Here is an 18866-nt window from a genome sequence, read left to right as displayed (position 1 = left end):
ATTTATGCACATTCCCTTCCAGACTTGCTTGGTTTGTATGAGAAAAAAGAAATTAACATTTTCACAATCATAGTGCATCACACAATCATGTATTCCACTTTTAAAAATTCTTGAATATTTAGTTTCCCATGTCACTACCAAGTCTGTCGATACCATTTTAAATGGCTACACAACACCCCCTTGCATTTTTCGTTTGCTTTTTTTTCTTTACAGAGGTGCTCGAGTTACCCCCCTGCATTTCTTGAGTATTGACTTTTATTAGTTTTTTGTTTCCCTCCCTGTATGATTTTACCCAAGCTCCTGGCATGGCAGGGCCATGCAAGTTCTCACCAATCCTTTCTTCTTCCAGACTGCACCTGGCTCTTTAAGCCTAACCCGTCCTCCCACCCCTGTGGAGACTCTCAGGTCCCTTTTAGTAAACAAGGACAGGCTCTGCCCCACCACCTCACAGAGGCACAGAAGCACTGTTCAAACACACATGCCCACGACATTGCCACCCACGGACTAGGAACAAAGACACTGGAGTCTTAAGTCCTCTTGGAGACACAAGGTCTTCAAAGCTTGCCGGCAAATGTGGTAGTCGTGCTCTTTGCCAGGGCCTAGAGAAGCCACTTAGAAAATAACTGTGTAGAAGCAGCAGTGGGGAGGTGGGATGCAGTGACCCAGCAGGCATTTCCAACCCCACTTTGCTTCTAACACTTACGCAGCTGCAATTTTTTTTTTTCTTTTTAAGAGACAAGGTCTCTGGCTGGGTGCAGTGGCTCACGCTTTTAATCACAGCACTTTGGGAGGCCGAGGTGGGCATATCATGAGGTCAGGAGTTCGAGACCAGCCTGGCCAACAAGCCTGGCCAACATGGTGAAACCCCATCTCTACTACAAATACAAAAATTAGCCGGGCATGGTGGCATGTGCCTGTAATCCCAGCTACTCAGGTGGCTGAGGCAGCAGCATTGCTGGAACCTGGGAAGCAGAGGTGGTTGTGAGCTGAGATCGTGCCACTGCACTCCAGCCTGGGTGACAGAGCAAGACTCCGTCTCAAAAAAAAAAGACAAGGTCTCACTCGTTGCCCAGGCTGGAGTGCAATGGCATGATTATAGCTCACTGCAGCCTCCAACTCCTGGGCTCAAGTGAATCCTCCAGCCTCAGCCTCCTGCGTAGCTGGGACTACAGGTGTGTACCACCATACCCACCTTATTTATTATTTTCTGTAGGGATTGGGTCTCACTCTTGCACAGGCTGGAGCAGCTGCCAATGTTAATTAAACCTTGGGATCTCTTCAGAGGATTTAATTGGCACCAAGTGGAAATATTTCATCCAGTCCAACTGGATCACTGTACAGATGGGAAAACTGAGGCCCTGAGAGGCAAGGCGGTAGGTGTAGGAACACCATTCTGGATAGCCCCTGAGCTGTTTTCAAAGCACCCCTGAAAGAGTGCTTTTGAGATCTGAAACGAGAAAGTAGTAGTTCCTCAAGGGAGATGAAGTTTGACCTGGCACTATATTCTAAAAAATTTGAAAAACTGCCGCCGCCTCAAATCCTTTAAACCAGGATTTTCACATGAGGCCTGAACACCAGTCTGGGTGGGTGGGAGGTATAGAGACTAAGAGAAGGTGAGAGGGGCTGTGTGAACAGGAACGGGTAAGACCAGTAAATCCTGGGAACTCCCAACTCACCTTGCCTTGCTCCAGGGACAAGCACTGGACCTGAGGAGTTCAGGGAGGTCCCTGGCAAATGCCTCCAGGAGGAAACAGAGTCTTCCTGCTGCCCGTCAGGACGGCTGACCCTGGGCCTGATCTCAGCTAATTCAGCAGCTCAGGGGGAGGACAGCATCCCCGTATCTGCTCTGCATCTCAAATAGACCAAGAGAGCTGGCAAGGCAGAGGGATTGCTATTGATTTTCACTTGTGTGGGCTGACCTAACAAAACCAATCCATCAAGTGCCTGTCTGCCTCTGCTTCAGACTCTCATCCTAAGCACGTGCAAATAAATTGCACCAGCATCCAGGGTGATTTGTCAAGGTCCAGCCAGGCATGGGCCCTGGCTTCCGCTGACAGGATGGGGCTCCAGGCTGGGCTGGGCTAGGGTCAGCCCAGTCAATGCCCCACTGTTGACTCGCCACTGACAACATGCATGGTGGCCTGGCAGCTGCTGCCACACTAGGAACTGGTTGGCCCTGCCTGGGAAGGGGCTTTGAGGAACCAAGTCCCACTCACTTCGACAGGGCTGGGCAGTGACGTTCTCACTTGTTTCTTCAGGTTTCTGTGTGAACTCTGGATTTGGGGGGATTTATTACAGTGCAGATGCAACCACGAGGTGCCGAGTTTGGGTGCTGCCTCTGCCACTGGCTGAATGTCCTTGCGCCTGTTGTGAGATGGAGATGACACCACCTACAGGGTCTATAGCCCTATAAAGGCCAGGGTCCAATTCCTGTTCTGCCACTTTCTAGCTGTGGCCGGGGCAGGTGCCTTCAGCCCTTGGTGCCTCATTTTCCTCACCTGCACTACGGGGCTGAAAATGGTCCCTACCTCCTACGGTGGAGCTGTCATAACTGAATGAGAAAATGGAAAGGACCACAGGGGCTCCCCCCACCCAGCCCTTCATTCCACTAGCAAGGACTGGAGGCTCAGAGAAGGGGGTGACAGTCTGGGGTCACACAGCAATGCAGAGCAGCATTAGGGGGGTTACAGGAGCCGCAAGCAAGAGGCTGATGGAGAGAGCACCTGACCATTCTGACTGACCATCCTGCCCTCCAACTGGCGGCCGTCCCTGAAGAATGAGACACAGGGAATGTGGGTCATGGGCATACACGGATCTTCGTTTGAAAGGGTCAAAAATTTTATTAGCAGGCCTCTTTCTGTTTTTGAATATACAGGTTTCCTGCTGTCCAGGGTAAAGGGGAAGTGGTGTCTTGTGGCCCGAGGTTTGCGGCGCTTGCCTTGGGACTCCATGCCTGTCCCTTTCCCACCAGCACGGCTGGGGGAAGGTGCCTGCTTGCCGGCCCCATGGATTCTTCGGCTGTGGCATAAGGCACTGTGTGTTCTGCAGGAAGGCGCTCATGGCTGGCTGGTAGATGAGAGGCGGCCTTCTCGGGCTGCAAAGCTGAGGCTGTTGAGGGGTCGAGTTGAACTTGGGGACCCTGGTGAGGAGGCCCCAGGCAATGGGAGCGCAGCCTGGTGAGTCTGGTGCCGCTGCCTCCCCGCTGGCCCTGCACGAGGCCTCAGGATGGGATCATGCCTTTGCTCCTCTTGCGGTCAGCCATCGTTCTCCGGTTGTGGTTGGCTCTTGTTGCCTTGTTGGCTTCCTTCTTCCTGCGTTCCTGGGTTGTCTCGCGGCTCTGCCCATGGCCCCGGGGGCTGCCGGCTACTGCTGTTGAGCTGTCATGCCGGTACCTGAGGGAGACACAACCCACCCCACAAGAATCTGTCAGCCGGAAGAGGCTCTGGCAGGGAGAGCGCACAGCCTGCCTTGGTGTTCACTGGGAAAGGACACGCAGACTGGGCTGGGTCACCCATGTCCCAACTTCAGATGGAAGGAGAGATGGAGCCCGGCAGGGGCAGGGCCCTGGGGCTCTGACCAGCCCCGAGCCTGGTGTTTTCTCTTCTCTCGGCCTTGCTTCCAGGTGCCCCCATTGCTATGTGTAGCGGAGGCACAGCTAGAGAGCTGACACAGCGCACAGGAGACGGGGCGGGCTTTGGGGGGGGTCTCCTCCTCTCTCCGTCTGGGGCCACATGCTGCAGCTGAGACATTACTCCTGTTCTCCACCCTAGGGCTTTGCTTGGCAGCCTCCAAAGACCAAGAGCACTCACAGATGCGACCTAGGGCCCTTTCAGACCATCTCGACCACCGGGATTTGCCAGAGCTCTGCACTCGGGGTTGGGATGGATGAGAAGTCAGGGTTGCTCTGCTCCCTGCTCAACAACCTTGTGTGGCTCCCCACTGCCCTCAAAATGAAATCCACATGCCTTCCCTGTGGCCAGGCCTCCTGCACCCAGTAGACAGTGCTGCATGAAGCCTAGGGCCAGGATCGGGGAGTGGGCTTTTACTCCTGGCTTGGCCTTAGGTGGAGGCAGATCCTTGGCCCCTCTGAATATTTCCTCACTGGGAAGATGCGGGGCCTGGATGAGGAGTCTCTAGGTACTGATCTCAGTTCCCCTCAAAGATCCCTCTCCTGACTATGCCTGCTTTCTTTTCTGCCCTCATATGACAAACTCCTCTGAGCCCTTTTCACCCTTAGGGGCCCAGCTCAAGTGCCCCTCACTTCCATACCTCTATCAGCCGGAAAGGATATGTGTGTGTCTGTCTGAGCTCTCTCACATTTACACTCTGCCTGATATCAGCTAGCCCTGGACGCATTGGGTAATAAATCCCCTCCTGTGTTCACCAAATAATGGTTATGAGTGGGGACCCTGGAGCTGAGCCATCTGGGCTCCATCTTTGCTCTGTCACGTACTAGCTGTGTGACCTCTGGCTGGTTACCTAACGTCTCTGGGCCTGAGTTTTTTCATCTGTCAAATGAGGATAGTGATAATGGTAGCTACTTCACAGGGTTGTCGTGAGAACTAAATACACATGGAGCACTTAGGGTGTACGTGTGGGTTTCCTGGGTGGCTGGTTGGGCCCTCCCCAGATGCTGGGAGGGGTCCCCCTAGAAGCAGCCCCTTGAATGCTCACCCCTTCTTGGCGAGAAAGGCCATGCGCCTGGCTTCTGCTTTCTCTCTCAGCACTGCAGGGTCCTGCATGAAATGGTCAGGCTGTGGAAGGGAGACAAGACCAAATCTGGAGTCAGGAGCTGCCGCATTTTCCTAAGCGGCAGTGAGGCCCTGCTCAAGTGAATCTTGTCGATGCCTCCATGTCATGTGTGGGGGGAAGCTGCAGCCTGGCAGAGCAATGCCCAGGAATGGAGCGGGATTACTGTGGTCTGAGGTTTCCATTAGGAGCCCCCTGCCCCACCTCTTCCCTGAGCAGGTGGCAGCTGAAGGGACTGAGGCTTCCTGGACAGGCTGGTAGAGTGGATAGACCATAGTTATGGCAAAACAATGACAAATGGGAGTGTCGGGGAGGCCAGGATGGCCACTGTGAGAGGCCATGAAGGGCCCTGAAGGCTGTGGGAGCCACCCCTGGGAGCTGAGTGGTCCTGGGAGCTGCAGGCCTAGGCCTCACTCTGGCACCACCAGCAGCATGTGTGAGAGTGCCCACTCTCAAGGACAGCCTTCTGTGCCAATAGTGCAAGGAAAAACCGGGACCTAGGAACCACAGACAGGTTTTGGTGGCCAGTAGCTTTAAAAAGGAAAAAAAAAAGGCCAGGCACTGTAGTTTACATCTGTAATCCCAGCACTTTGGGAGGTCTAGGTGGGAAGATCGCTTGAGTCCAGGAGTTTGAGACCAGCCTGGGCAACACTGTGAGATCCCATCTCTACAAAAACATATAAAAACTAGCCAGGCGTGGTAGTGTGAGCCCATAATCCCAGCTACTTGGGAAGCTGAGGTGGGAGGATTGCTTGGGCCTGGGAGTTTGAGGCTGTAATGAGCCATGACTATACCACTGCACCCCAGCCTGGGTGACAAAGCAAGACTCTGTCTCTACAAACAACAAGAAGACTGGGCATGGTGGCTCACGCCTGTAATCCCAGCACTTTGGGAGGCCGAGGCGGGTGGATCACCTGAGGTCAGGCGTTGGAGACCAGCTTGGCCAACATGGTGAAATCCCGTCTCTATTGAAAATACAAAAAATTAGCCGGGTGTGGTGGTGAGCTCCTGTAATCCCAGCTCCTTGGGAGCCTGAAGCAGGAGAATCACTTGAATCTGGGAGGCGGAGGTTGCAGTGAGCCAAGATCGCGCCATTGCACTCCTGCCTGGAGGATAGAAGTGGGACTCCATCTCCAAAACAACAAAACACACACACACAAAACTGGTAGGTTTTACATAAAAATCTGGGCTGACCCCTTGCCTGAGAAGCAGAGAGATCTGTGGAAACCCTGAGTCTATGCTTCCACCGAGGAGCCCCTGAGGCAGGGCATGTGCTTCCCGCTGCTCAGCGCAGTCCCCACCAGGCCCCGCTACTCATTGCCGTTGGTGACCCGGCCCCAGAAACATCTGAATTTGTCACCCTTGTGTGGGGCATGATCCCAGGTTGCTGCCCCGTCACCTGAGTAGTACCGCTTTTATCTATTCTATATGTTGAGGTTCCAGTTAAGATTTCATTCAAATAAAAAGTTTAGCTGCTAAAAAGTAGAATTTTCTAACCTACTGATCCAGATGACCTCCCAGGGCCCTTGGGCTCTAACTCCTCTCTGATTTTAAGAATTGCCATCCTGGGCACGGTGCTGGTAACTGCCCTTCTCCTGACCCCCAGGCTCCTGGGCCTAATAATGAAGCTGGCGGCTCAGAGGCCCTGCCTTTAATCTGTCCCCTGGGTCCTCACTAGTGGGCAGCAGAAGTGAGTTCTAAGCCAGCAGCTCTCCAAGCAGACATCCTGGGCTCAACGTGACTCCTCCTGTCCCTGCCAGTGACGCTGGGGCTGCCTCACGGCCAGATGTAGGGAGGGGTGAGGGGCACTTCTGATTCACCCTTCAGAACTGCACTTTCGCCTTCATCTGCCACCTGCCAGGGAGGTACCTTGGGAGCCTCGTCAGCCTCCTCTTCCTCATCGTCGTCATCCTCCTCCTGCCCTTCTCTAGGCACTTTGGTTCTCAGCACCTGAGGGATGGTGAATGGCCTGAGGGTGTGGAGAGAAATGAGATCAAAGACAAAGTTCAACCAGGAGCAAGAGCCACAAGGAGGAGGGAACCTGGCTGGGTGAGAGGGGGCTCAGCCAAGGAGGGCTCAGGAGGCTGAGAAAAACCAAAGGGGTTTCAAGCCAGCTTTGCTCCAGCCCCTGGATTCTCTGAGGTTAACAGAATTTGAGGTGGGGGTTCAGGGGGAGGCTGAGATGGGGCCGGGAGGGTCTCCAGTTCTCTCTTTAGTCAGGACAGCTCTGCTTTGTATTGGGGAAATCGCTGTAACATTCCACCTGAAAACGTTTTATTCAATTAAGAAGAAAAACGGACTGCACGCGGTGGCTCACGCCTGTAATGCCCACACTTTGGGAGGTTGAGGTGGAAGGACTGCTTGAGCCCAGGAAGTGAGACTAGTCCAGGCAACATAGTGAGAACCCCACATCTGCAAAAAAGAGAAGAGCTAGCAGGGTGTGGAGGTGCGTGGCGGGGTGTGGCAGTGCGCACCACACCTGTAGTCCCAGCTACTCAGGAGGCTGAGGTGGGACGATCACTTGTAGTCCAGGAGACCAAGGCTGCAGTCAGCCATGATTCCATCACTGCACTCCAGCCTGGGCGACAGAGGGAAACTCTGTCTCAAAAAAGAAAAATGCAAAGCTACTGCATGACACCGAATAAATGTTGCCCCATTTAGGGTGGGCTGGGGGGTGGAGGAGCACTGGATTAGGAGTCAGGAGGACTGGGTTTGGGCCCTGGATCTGCCACATCTGTGTAAACAAGTGGGTGAGGGAGCCCCACAGGCCTGCGAGCTGCTCTGCCCTGGAATGCCACCCCCTCTACAGCCTCACCTGCGGCTGATGAGCTCGTCGTCTGAGTCTGCATCATTGGCGCCCACCTGGTTGCCATCGTATGTGTCATCGTACTCATCCTCGTAGTAGACACTGTGGTAGGGCAGGCTCTCGCCTGGCTGCAGTGGCACCTGCAATGACATAAGCATGGGTTTGGGGGGCTCAGGGGCTGGCCCGGTCTCCCCGGCCCTGCAGAGACCTGGCCTTGGTAGCCTACCTCCTCCACTACCACGCTGTACTGCTCGTAGCGCTGCCGCTGTGCTGCCACTGCACGCTTGTCGTTCAGCAAACTCCGCGTGTTTTCCTCCTTCCTGGTGCTGAGAAGGAACAGCAGAAAGAGAGGAAGGAAAACCATCAGGCTTGGAAGGTCACAGGGTACGGAGGGTCCATAGACCACAGGCTTAACTGCTCCAGCCCTCAGACTGTCACAGAGACAAATGAAATCAAGCCTTGGTGAGGGCGTGGGAAGGTGGGACTCTCACTGCTGCTGGTGCCCATAAGGATGGCTCCAGTCACTTTAGAGGGCATCCCAAGAGCCATTGTTTTTTCTTTGTTTTCTGTTGCCCAGGCTGAAGTGCAGTGGCACAATCTCGGCTCACTGCAACCTCTGCCTCCCAGGTTCAAGCAATTCTTCTGTCTCAGCCTCCCGTATAGCTGGGACTACACACCCAGTTAATTTTTGCATTTTTATTAGAGATGGGGTTTCACCATGTTGGCCTGGTTGGCCTCAAACTCCTGACCGCAAGTGATCCCCCCACCTCAGCCTCCCAAAGTGCTGGGATTACAGGTGTGAGCCACTGTGCCAGGCCAAGAGCCACTGTTAAAAGGTAAAATGGGGCCAGATGCAGTGGCTCACTCCTGTAATCCCAACACTTTGGGAGGCCGAGGCGGGTGGATCACCAGGTCAGAAGTTCAAGACCAGCCTGGCCAAGACAGTGAAACCCTGTCTCTACTAAAAATACAAAAATTAGCGGGGCATAGTGGTGGGTGCCTGTAATCCCAGCTACACAGGAGGCTGAGGCAGGAGAATCGCTTGAATCTGTGAGGCAGAGGTTGCAGTGAGCCGAGATCACGCCACTGCACTCCAGCCTGGGCGACAGAGCGAGACTCTGTCTCAAAAAAATAAATAAATAAAAAAGGTAAAATGTGCTCACCTTTCAACCAGGATATTCCCTGTCAAGGCATGGACCCTAAAGAAACACTGACTGTGTGTACAGAGGTGTGATTAGGGATTTTCTTTTCAGCATTGTTCGCAACAGTGAAAAATGGAAAGCAACTAATGTCCATCATGAGTGAAAGAGCCAAATGAACTGTGCCACATCTAAATTACAGATCACTGTGTGGCAGTTGTCAAGAAAGACATTGATCTATTTGTACTAACTCGGAAAGAATTCTCATTTATTCCCAAGGAAAAAAAGCAAGCTACAGGAAAAATGCATACAGTATGATCCCAAAAGCAAACCACACTAACTCTGTTTCTATGGCCACGCACCTATGCATGTCAATGCAGAGAGAAGGCTAGTAAGCCCCTCACCAAATGACAGTGGTTACTGCTTGGAAGCACTTGGAGTTGTTTAAATCTTTTTTTTTGTTACAGGCTACAGTGCAATGATACGATCTTGGCTCACTGCAACTTCTGCCTCCTGAGCTCAAGCGATTCTCGTGCCTCAAGCTCCTGAGTAGTTGGGAGTACAGGCGCATGCCACCATGCCTGGCTAATTTTTGTATTTTTTTATAGAGATGGAATATCTGCCATGTGGGCCAGGCTGGTCTGGAACTCCTGGCCTCAAGTGATCCGCTTGCCTCAACCTCCCAAAGTGCTAGGATTACAGGAATGAGCCACCGCGCCCGGCCTAATTTTTAAATTTTTTTTGTAGAGACAGGGTCTCACTATATTGCTCAGGCTGGGCTTGAACTCCTGGGCTCAAGTGATCCTCTGCTTCAGCCTTCCAAAGTGCTGGGATTACAGGTGTGAGCTACTGTGCCCAGACTGGATCACTTAAACAAAAATTTTTTTCATTTTAAAATTTTTACTTGTTTATTGTTTTTTCAAAAATGACCTTTCCTTGCCAACAAACAAAAATTTAAGAAGCAGCAAGGCCACATGTGGCTTTCTGACTGAGCTCAAGGGAGCCCTAGGGACCTTTGGGATGTAAGAAAAGGTGGGAGGCTCAGTCCTCTTCCTATCACCCCCACCTCACCACAGCAGCCTTCTGTCTCTTCCACAGCTCAAGTTTCCATGTAAAATTTAACTGGAAGAAAATGTTTGGAAGCCCAACTCCAGTCATGTTACACGTGAGGAAACCCGGGGCCGGACGCGGTGGCTCATGCCTATAATCCCAGCACTTTGGGAGGCCGAGGCGGGCGGATCGCGAGGTCAGGAGATCAAGACCATCCTGGCGAACACAGTGAAACCCCGTCTCTACTAAAAAATACAAAAAATTAGCTGGGCGTGGTGGTGGGCACCTGTGGTCCCAGCTACTCGGGAGGCTGAGGCAGGAGAATGGTGGCACCCGGTGAACCCAGGAGGCGGAGCTTGCAGTGAGCCGAGATTGCGCCACTGCACTCCAGCCTGGGAGACAGAACTAGACTCCGTCTCAGAACAAAACAAAACAAACAAACAAAAAGGTGAGGAAACTCGGGTGCACTGGGTGGGGGAAGGGACATGTTTGGGTCACAAGTGAGCTGAGCTCGGCAGAGACTGAGGCTTCTTAACTTGTGGCTTTGCAAACCTGTGAAAACACCTGGCTTGTCAGAAACATACCCAGGCCTGTGGAATGTAGCTTCTAGCCCTGCAGGGGAAAATCAGTATGAGATGCCAGGCAAGAAAATCCAGCTTAGCTGTGAAATTGGGTCTCTGGAATGTATCAAGGGTAAGATAATAAAAAAAAAGACAAGACACAAAGCCAAACACAGCTTCCACAAAAATCTTCTATTAACTGGCTTTTGGTGCAGGGAGAGGCAGGCGTCTGAGTCCGTCTCAGTCTGTCGGGCTGTCTGCCTGGCAGCCAGGGCAGGTCAGGACTGCAGCCTTCAGCGTGGTGGACAACGGTTTGCCTCCCTTCACGTCTTTTTTTTTTTTTTTTTTTTTTTCTGAGACAGAGTCTCACTCTGTTGCCAAGGCTGGAGTGCAGTGGCGCGATCTCAGCTCACTGCAACCTCTGCCAACCAGGTTCAAGCAATTCTCCTGCCTTAGCCTCCTGAGTAGCTGGGACTACAGGTGTGTGCCACCAAGCTCGGCTAATATTTTGTATTTTTTTTTTTCAGTAGTCTTTATTAAAGACCTGCTCTGTGCCAGGCAAGGTATGAGGCTGAGTTGGGGAGAGATTCAGAAATGAAGAAAATATAGCTCTGCCCTCATGAACTCAGTGTAGTGGGGATGACAGACCAATCAACACAAAATGTGCTGAACAGAGGCCCTGGAAACAAAAGGAATGAACTTGGTTCAGGAGGACTGGCGGGGCATCTGTAGGAAGGGGTAATGGAGGTTCCACGGTAGGAGGCTACTTGACTGGACCAGGAGCCCCAGGGTATGGCAGGAGGGATGGTGCACTTGATTTAGACCAGGGAGAAATCTCAGTTCAAAGAAATCTTTCACATCCACCAGGGAAGGGGCCTGTGACTGTGACCTTGGCCCTGTACCTGGCTTTCTTCGCTAAGTTGAAAAAGAGATAGAGAGGAAGAAAAAGGAGCCCAAGCTTGTTCAGGCGGTAGGTGCCACTGGTAGGAGCACATCCATGCATTTGACACATATTTCCTAAGGGCCTAATAGCTTCCAGGACCTGCGCTGGGCCATGAGACTGAGGAAGAATGAGAGGCGTCACCATTCTTTCTGCTACACCTTCGGCTTCTGGTCCATCCCGTCCCTGGTTCTGTGCAGTGGGGCAGTTCTTCCATGCTATGTAGCCTCTGGTTATGTGGCTTCCTGGCAGGGCCAGGCAGAGAAGCATGGCAAGCTCCACCCACCCTAGCTGTGCCCTGGAAGAAGACACAGGTAGGGACAGTGAAACCCAGGCACCCGGGCAGCCTGTCCAGGGAGGTGTAACCTTGGCCCCAGACATCATTTGGAGCCAGTAAGGAAAAAGAAAAATCAGGATCAAAGTCAGCTGGGAGAAGATGCATTAGAGGCCAGAACTTCAGTCAAGCTTGGAAACACAGGCAATGGTGGCTGCAGAGACCCGCTGGAGCAGGTAGCTTCCTCAGCCTCCAAGTTGGAAGCAAGCCCAGGGAACATGCGGGTTCCCCTGAAACCTCACCACCTTTCCCTTCCTCATCTACTCAAGCCTGTCCTTCAAGGCCCAATTCAAACTGGTCCTTAGCAGGGTGACCCCTGCCTTTGAACTTCTAAAGAGCCTGCAGAAGCAACAGACTCCTTTTCCAGGTGAAGAATCAGGGGATCCAGAGAGGCAGAGCAACCCTCTTAAGGTCACACAGCTACTAAGAGCAGAGCCAGGGCCAGGCATAGGTCTCCTGCTTCAGGTCTGCTTTGCCACTTCCTGGGCTGTGTGACCACAGGCAAGTCCCTCATCCTCGCTAAGTCTCAGTTCCTTCTCTCGGCGCCCACTTCCCAGGGCTGATGTGAGAAAGAAATAAGATGACATGTAGAAGTAGATCCAGCACCTTCTGGGCTCAACAAAGTGAATCCTGTTTCTTTTACTACAGGACTTTTCAGAGCCTTAATGTGCTCTGTGACTCCCCAAAAGGCAGACCAAGGGCACAGACATTTAAAAAAAATTTAAATTATTTTTTGAGACGGGGTTTCACTCTTGTTGCCCAAGCTGGAGTGCAATGGCCCGATCTCGGCTCACCACAACCTCCGCCTCCCAGGTTCAAGCGATTCTCCTGCCTCAGCCTCCCAAGTAGCTGGGATTACAGACACCTGCCACCACACCCGGCTAATTTTTTGTATTTTTAGTAGAGATGGGGTTTCACCATGTTGGCCAGGCTGGTTTTGAACTCCTGACCTCAGCTGATTCCCCCATCTCGGCCTCCCAAAGTGCAGGGATTACAGGCATGAGTCACTATGCCCGGCCGGCACATTTTTAGAACACATATTATCTTCCAGGGCACCATGGAATTGTCCAAAGGCATTAGGGGACCCTGCCTCTTGCCCACTGACTCCTTCACTGGCTATGATATACCTGTAGCACATGTATTGATGTCTCCACAATAGCCATGCTGCACCTCACCTATTCTCCAAACAGACCCTACATTTTCTTTAGGTCTTTCTACCTTTCCATTGGACCCTGGAGCTACAGGCCTGGACTCTGTGACTTGGTTTTCCTGATGAGATATGAGGGGTATTGGAGACTTCTGGGAAAGGTACCCTAGTCTCTAGGAGAGACACAGGAAGACCTGGTCTGGACTATCTCCTGGCACTGTCATGTCTGGAAGCCATAGTAGAAACAGCTCCTGCTGCAGCCCCTACTGCAGCCTCAAAGGAAGTAGCCTGACCATGAAGTGAGGCCCCAAGAGAAAGGAAAGATACATTCTGGATGATAGCTCAACCAAGCCTAGACTGCCCTACCTTACACTGCCTTGTCATGCAAGGGAACAGATTTCCTTACTACTTAGGCCACTCAGTTCAACAACAGCCTATCTGATTCAACAACAAACACATTTTAACTCCAGTACCATCTGCAGTGTCCTACCTAATTTCTCATGTGATTAGGACATGTGTCCTTGCTGAAGTTCCTGTGTACCCCAACCCAGCACCTCCCACTCTGTCCTTACTTGTTTAATGGTCTTCCTCATGATCGTTTGAAGGCAAGGCCTGGGTATCCAGCTCACCCTGTTTCCCTGGTGTCTAGCATAGGATCTGGTGCTAGTAAATCGCTTAATAAATATTTGCTGAATGAATAAATAATGAACACATGAATGGAGGCTTTGCCTCTTTGCAATCTGCAGCCCCTGGGCTACCCAGCACAATGAGTCTCTCTGCATGGCAGCCCAGAGGGCCCCAGGAGCAAGGGCACAGCGCTCCAGAAACCTGGCCACCTCAATGCCAGCCACTCTGCTGACCCTGACAGCTGGGACCAGCCCCTTGGCAAATGCTCATAGGTGACTTAACGACCTACGTGGGGTGAGATGAGACCTTACAATACCATGGGCCCTGGGCAAAACCACAGATCAAGGTGAAAGGCCATGTCCAGAGATGGCTAACTTCCGTGGGGAACTTACCAATCAGGCTCCCTGGATTGGAGCAGGGGGCCAGCCTTCTACCAGCCTGGAGGACCCCTTGTCTGCTCCTTGCCCACCGCTAGAGCTACAGAGGGTCATGCTGGCCTGGAAAGCGGCCACTGGTCCAGGATAACATCTTTGGCCTGGGATCTGGGGATGTCGCAATGATGCAGGATAACACCTCTAGTCTGGGATCTGGGGGTGTTGCAATGTGTATGACTAAGCAGTTTGCAAGTGCTTCCTGTCCAGCCAGCCAGATGGCTTTGTAGTTGCCCTGCGTCGGTTCCCCAAGCCCTCAGCCAGCCAAGCTTTTAACAGTGAACGGCCCTAGGGAGGGGTAACAACACAGGGCCCTAACTGAAGAAGCACCTGACATTTCCACCACTGGGGCTCCTACCACAAGAATGAGGCTGACTGGTCTCCTCCCTCTCTGAACCTCACAATCCCCATCCACGTGATGGTGAAAGAGCAACCTGTACTTGTCCAGAGGTCCCCTGATTTCTAGCTTCCATGCAGAACTCGGGGGGACTAGAATACATCTTATTTTGCAGTTTTCCACTTGGATGTTGTACTCTTTACCAATACATCCGACTCTCTGTCCCTCTGATGGGTCATCATTCCAAAGCTGAGTGAACTCTTTTTTTTTTTTTTTCTTGAGACAGTTTCTTACTGTGTCACCCAGGCTGGAGTACAGTGGCATGATAACAGCTCACTGCAGCCTTGACCTCCTGGGCTTAAGTGATCTTACCGCCTCAGCCTCCAGAATAGCTGGAACTATAGGCGTGTGCCAGCACACACGGCTAATTTTTGTATTTCTTGTAGATATGGGGCTTCACCATGTTGCCCAGGCTGTTCTCGAACTCCTGGGCTCAAGTGATCCACCTGCCTTGGCCTCCCAAAGTGCTGGGACTATAGGCATGAGCTGCCGCACCCGGCCCTGCTCTTTTCAAAACATAAAACATGCCGGCCTTGTCGGTTCATGGGACCCTTTGCTGTACTCACTATGGCCTCGGGACCACTGTCCCTGTTGCTCACTCTGCTTGGGAACTTCTCCTTCCCTCCTTTGCAGAACTTACCCCTCCTCACCTTTTAGCTCTCGGTGCCATGTCATGTTCTCAGAGGAGCCTTCCTGCCTGGGGTGAAGCCCTACCAAAGGCTCAGAATTCTGTGCACCTCCAGCTTGTAGTATTTGTTATATCTGTGATTTGGTGTTGCTTGTTTGATGAGTTGATTAATGCAAACTCCACGTGGGCAGGGGCCGTGTCTGTTTCACTCCCCACTATATCCTCAGAACCTAATTAATCCAGAGCCTAGAATGCTGTAAGTATTAGACAAATATTTGTTGAATAAATGAATAAATCATGAATGGACTTTTCAATGCCAAAAAAGTAGGAAGGACATAAACTAAAAATAAATAGAAAGGCCTTAAAGTGGAATATGTTCACCTTCTGAAAAGCTCACTCAAAGTCCTTAATTTTCTCATTTTGTCACAGCCTGGGGAAAATCAGGTCAAAGAGTAGTTTCTGGGAAGCACTGTCCACCAGTGATTTGATGGTTAACACATTAAAGATGTAAGAAGGAGGGAAGTGGGGATAGTTTTGGCCCTTCTGGCCTTTTGCTATCAACAAGGGGGATTCACTAACAGCCTCCCTGCACAGAGTCAGAACCTGAAGACCGATCATTAGAGAACCTGCTTCTAACCACTGGGGGTGCACAGGTCTAGGGTTGTGAAGGGATCCCTATGCTGATACTCCATGTCCAGTTCTGCGAAGATGGAGCCCTTGGTTTCCCTGTGTCCTCTCTGCACTTCCAGAGTTGGGGTATCAGAACCGCATGGCCCACTGCACTCACCTCTTGCCCTTGTGCACCCGGCTCAGGTCTACTGAGTCCCTGCTGAACACATCAAACTCGTCATTCTGGAAGACGTTGTGGCGAGACGTCAGCAGGGGTGTAGGGTCTGGTTTCATTTCTCTGGGTGGGGGACACAGAGATCAATTTAAGGGGGCCCTGCCAGCTGAAGCAACGTGCACCCCACGCCTCCCTGCTGTGTTAAATCCATCGGATTTTTCAGTCCCCTTCAACAGACACTCCTAGGACACAATCTCAAACCTTGAAGAGGGAGATAAGCCTCCGCCTGACCTGGCCCCTGCCTGGGTATGCAGCCACACCTCGAACAAAGCTCCCCCTCCATACCCTGCATGCCATTCACGCAGGGTTTCCTTCTGTTTCTTAAAAGCGCTATCCCTCATTTAATGCTTGTAATAGTCCCATGAGATCAATAGTCACAGATCACACAACGTCATTGTGCCTCAGTGCCCTCATCTGTAAAATGTGGCACAAGGAGGCTGAGGAACTTGTCCAAAGGCACAAAGCTAACTTCACTCATTCATTTGGTAAACATCACTTGCTTATGGAAGACACACCCTTTCGGGCACTGGTTCCTGCTGTCCCATGGGGCCTTCAGGGCAGCAGTGGGCCAAACAAATGGTAGATGTGATGAAAGTGAGAAGCTGTGGCCATCCTCTCTCACAAATCTAGTGGGAACGTGGTAATGACAGGGGCAGGTCAGGAATGTAGGGGATCAGAAGGGCTCAACAACTCTGTGTCACATCCCTAAAGACACATCCATGGCTCTAATCAACCTTCCCACAAAGTGTGGCAGGGATGTGTATACTCTGCCCTGCCTGGGGCAAGTGAAAAACTCCTGTGGGGCCTAAGGTTTTTATGTTTCCCCAAAGAGGGCTTTAGTTTAAATGGCTGGGAAGAGAGAACAAGCTGAGTCCTGGGCCACAAATGAGGGAAGGAAGAGAGGAAGGGGCCCCACCCTGAGGCAGCCTGGGCAGCGGGAGCCTCCTCCCACCTGTCTCTCCCACCTGTCTAGGTTGCGGTCCAGCTGGCTGAGGGTGGGGGCCAGCCGCTCCTCCAGGATATTGTTGATCGCCTGCTCTGGGTCGTAGTGGTAGTACTCCAGGCAGGCCAGGATGAAGCCCTCACCAAGGTCTGGCAGCAGGTCCTTCACTTGGGAGATGAGTGAGTCCAGCTCCACCCCACACACAGCAGGGCCCACAGCCGCGGCTGCTCCCATGCACTGTAGTGAGAGCCAGAGCCAAGAAGGGGAAGGCTAAGTGGGCCGGTGATAGGGCCACAGGCCCCAAACAGCACTGGACTAGGCATGAGGGATCTGGTTCAAGTCCTGGAACTGCCCCTCCTGCCTGTGAGAACTTCGCCAAGTGACTCAAGTCTCTCTGAGCCTCCATTTCTTTCTCTGTGAAAAAGGGGGCTCGTGATTGTTATGATTATTGCATGCCTGTATCAAAATATCTCATGTAACCTATAAATATATACACCTACTACATATCCAGGAAAATAAACAAAAAATAAAAAAAATTTAAGGCCAGGTACAGTCGCTCGTACCTGTAATCCCAGCACTTTGGGAGGCTGAGGCAAGAGAATTATTTGAGCTCAGGAGCTAGATCAGCCTGAGCAACAGAGCAAGACCCTATCAGTTCAAAAAAATTTTAAAAGTAGCCAGGTGGCTGGGCGTAGTGGCTCATGCCTGTAATCCTAGCACTTTGGGAGGCCGAGACAGGTAGATTGCCTGAGTTCAGGAGTTCAAGACCAGCCTGGGTAACACAGTGAAACCCTGTCTCTACTAAAAAAATTAGCCAGGCATGGCGGCGTGCGCCTTTGGTCCCAGCTACTTAGGAGGCTGAGGTGGGAGGATCACTTGATCCCAGGAGGTCAAGGCTGCAGTAAGCTTGATCAAGCCACTGCACTCCAGCCTGGGTGACAGAGCAAGAACCTGTCTCAAAAAATAAAAAATAAAATAAATTAGGCCGGGCGTGGTGCTCATGTCTATAATCCCAGCACTTTAGGAAGCTGAGCCAGGCGGAACATCTGAGGTCAGGAGTTTGAGACAAGCCTGTCCAACATAGTGAAACCCCATCTCTACTAAAAAAATACAAAAAATTAGCTGGGTGTGGTGGTGGGTGTCTATAATCCCAGTTACTCAGGAGGCTGAGGCAGGAGAATTGCTTGATCCCAGGAGGCGGAGGTTACAGTGAGCAGAAATTGCACTATTGCACTCCAGCCTGGGCAACAAGAGTAAAACTCAATCTCAAAACAAAACAAAACAAAACAAAAACAAACCAACCAAATAAATAAATTAAATTAAAATTTTGAAGGGACTGTATGACTTACCAGCTGGGCTACTGGCTGTGTGACTTTGGGTAGGGTGCTTCCCCTCTCTGAACCTCAGTTTCCTCCTCATAAAATGGGCCTATACCACCTACCTCATGGGGTTGTTTCAAATAGTTCAAAGATGGCACAAAACCCAGTGAGCACAGTACCTGGCACAGACCAGGCCCTCCATAAACAGCCCTGGTTTCTACCGATTCTTTCTACTAATCCAAGGTCCTTTTCCAACTCTAACAAGTTGACTGACGTTGGAGGCGAACAGCAACCACCAGAGCTGGACTGTGTGGAGATGCTCCCCTTTAATTATAAAATTATAATCTCCTTTTTTTTTTTTGAGACGGAGTCTCGCTCTGTCACCCAGGCTGGAGTGCAGTGGCACGATCTCAGCTCGCTGCAAGCTCCGCCTCCCGGGTTCACACCATTCTCCTGCCTCAGCCTCCCGAGTAGCTGGGACTACAGGCGCACACTACCGCAACTGGCTAATTTTTTGTATTTTTAGTAGAGACAGGGTTTCACCGTGGTCTCGATCTTCTGACCTCGTGATCCGCCCGCCTCGGCCTCCCAAAGTGCTGGGATTACAGGTGTGAGCCACCGTGCCTGGCCTATAATCTCCTTTTTAAGTAAGGGGCAAGCATTTTATATATTGCTCAATATTACTTAATTGTGTTAGCCTTTTAATTTAAGGACATTTACAGATCACAACAATACAAATCTCCATGAGTCTGCTAAGCAGTGAAATGGGGAAGAGGGTGGGAAAAGGTGAAGGAGGCTATTGTTTTCCAAGGCCCTGCAGGAATCACAGGGCCTGGGGTCTGGGAGGAAGGACAGCGGCATTTGTTAATGGAGCACTGAAGGCCAGCCAGGCTCAGGGTGAGCCTGGGCATGTGATAGCTCTCGGAATCCCAGCACCTCGTGGAGGTGGCCA

At 51.7% G+C, this 18866-nt stretch overlaps 1 protein-coding gene across 9 annotated transcripts in view; it reads right to left on the bottom strand.

Annotated features, from left to right (window-relative positions):
* Positions 1-2816: 2816 nt before the first annotated feature.
* The window catches only part of ASCC2 (activating signal cointegrator 1 complex subunit 2), a 51546-nt gene continuing 35496 nt past the window's right edge, over positions 2817-18866 (bottom strand). For all 9 annotated transcript variants that reach the window (XM_009217064.3, XM_003905406.4, XM_031656377.1 and 6 more), the window contains 7 exons: positions 16618-16832; positions 15596-15715; positions 7782-7881; positions 7565-7695; positions 6619-6718; positions 4675-4754; positions 2817-3392 (listed from right to left, as the gene is read on the bottom strand). In XM_009217064.3, coding sequence (XP_009215328.1) covers positions 3221-3392; positions 4675-4754; positions 6619-6718; positions 7565-7695; positions 7782-7881; positions 15596-15715; positions 16618-16832 — 918 coding nt within the window. In that variant the 3' untranslated portion in view covers positions 2817-3220. The remainder of the gene's footprint in view (positions 3393-4674; positions 4755-6618; positions 6719-7564; positions 7696-7781; positions 7882-15595; positions 15716-16617; positions 16833-18866) is intronic.

This window comes from Papio anubis, chromosome 16 (assembly GCF_008728515.1).
Source record: "Papio anubis isolate 15944 chromosome 16, Panubis1.0, whole genome shotgun sequence".
NCBI classification, from domain to species: domain Eukaryota; kingdom Metazoa; phylum Chordata; class Mammalia; order Primates; family Cercopithecidae; genus Papio; species Papio anubis.
The sequence above is the reverse complement of the archived record's forward strand: the minus strand, read 5'-3'. Positions and strand labels throughout refer to the sequence as shown.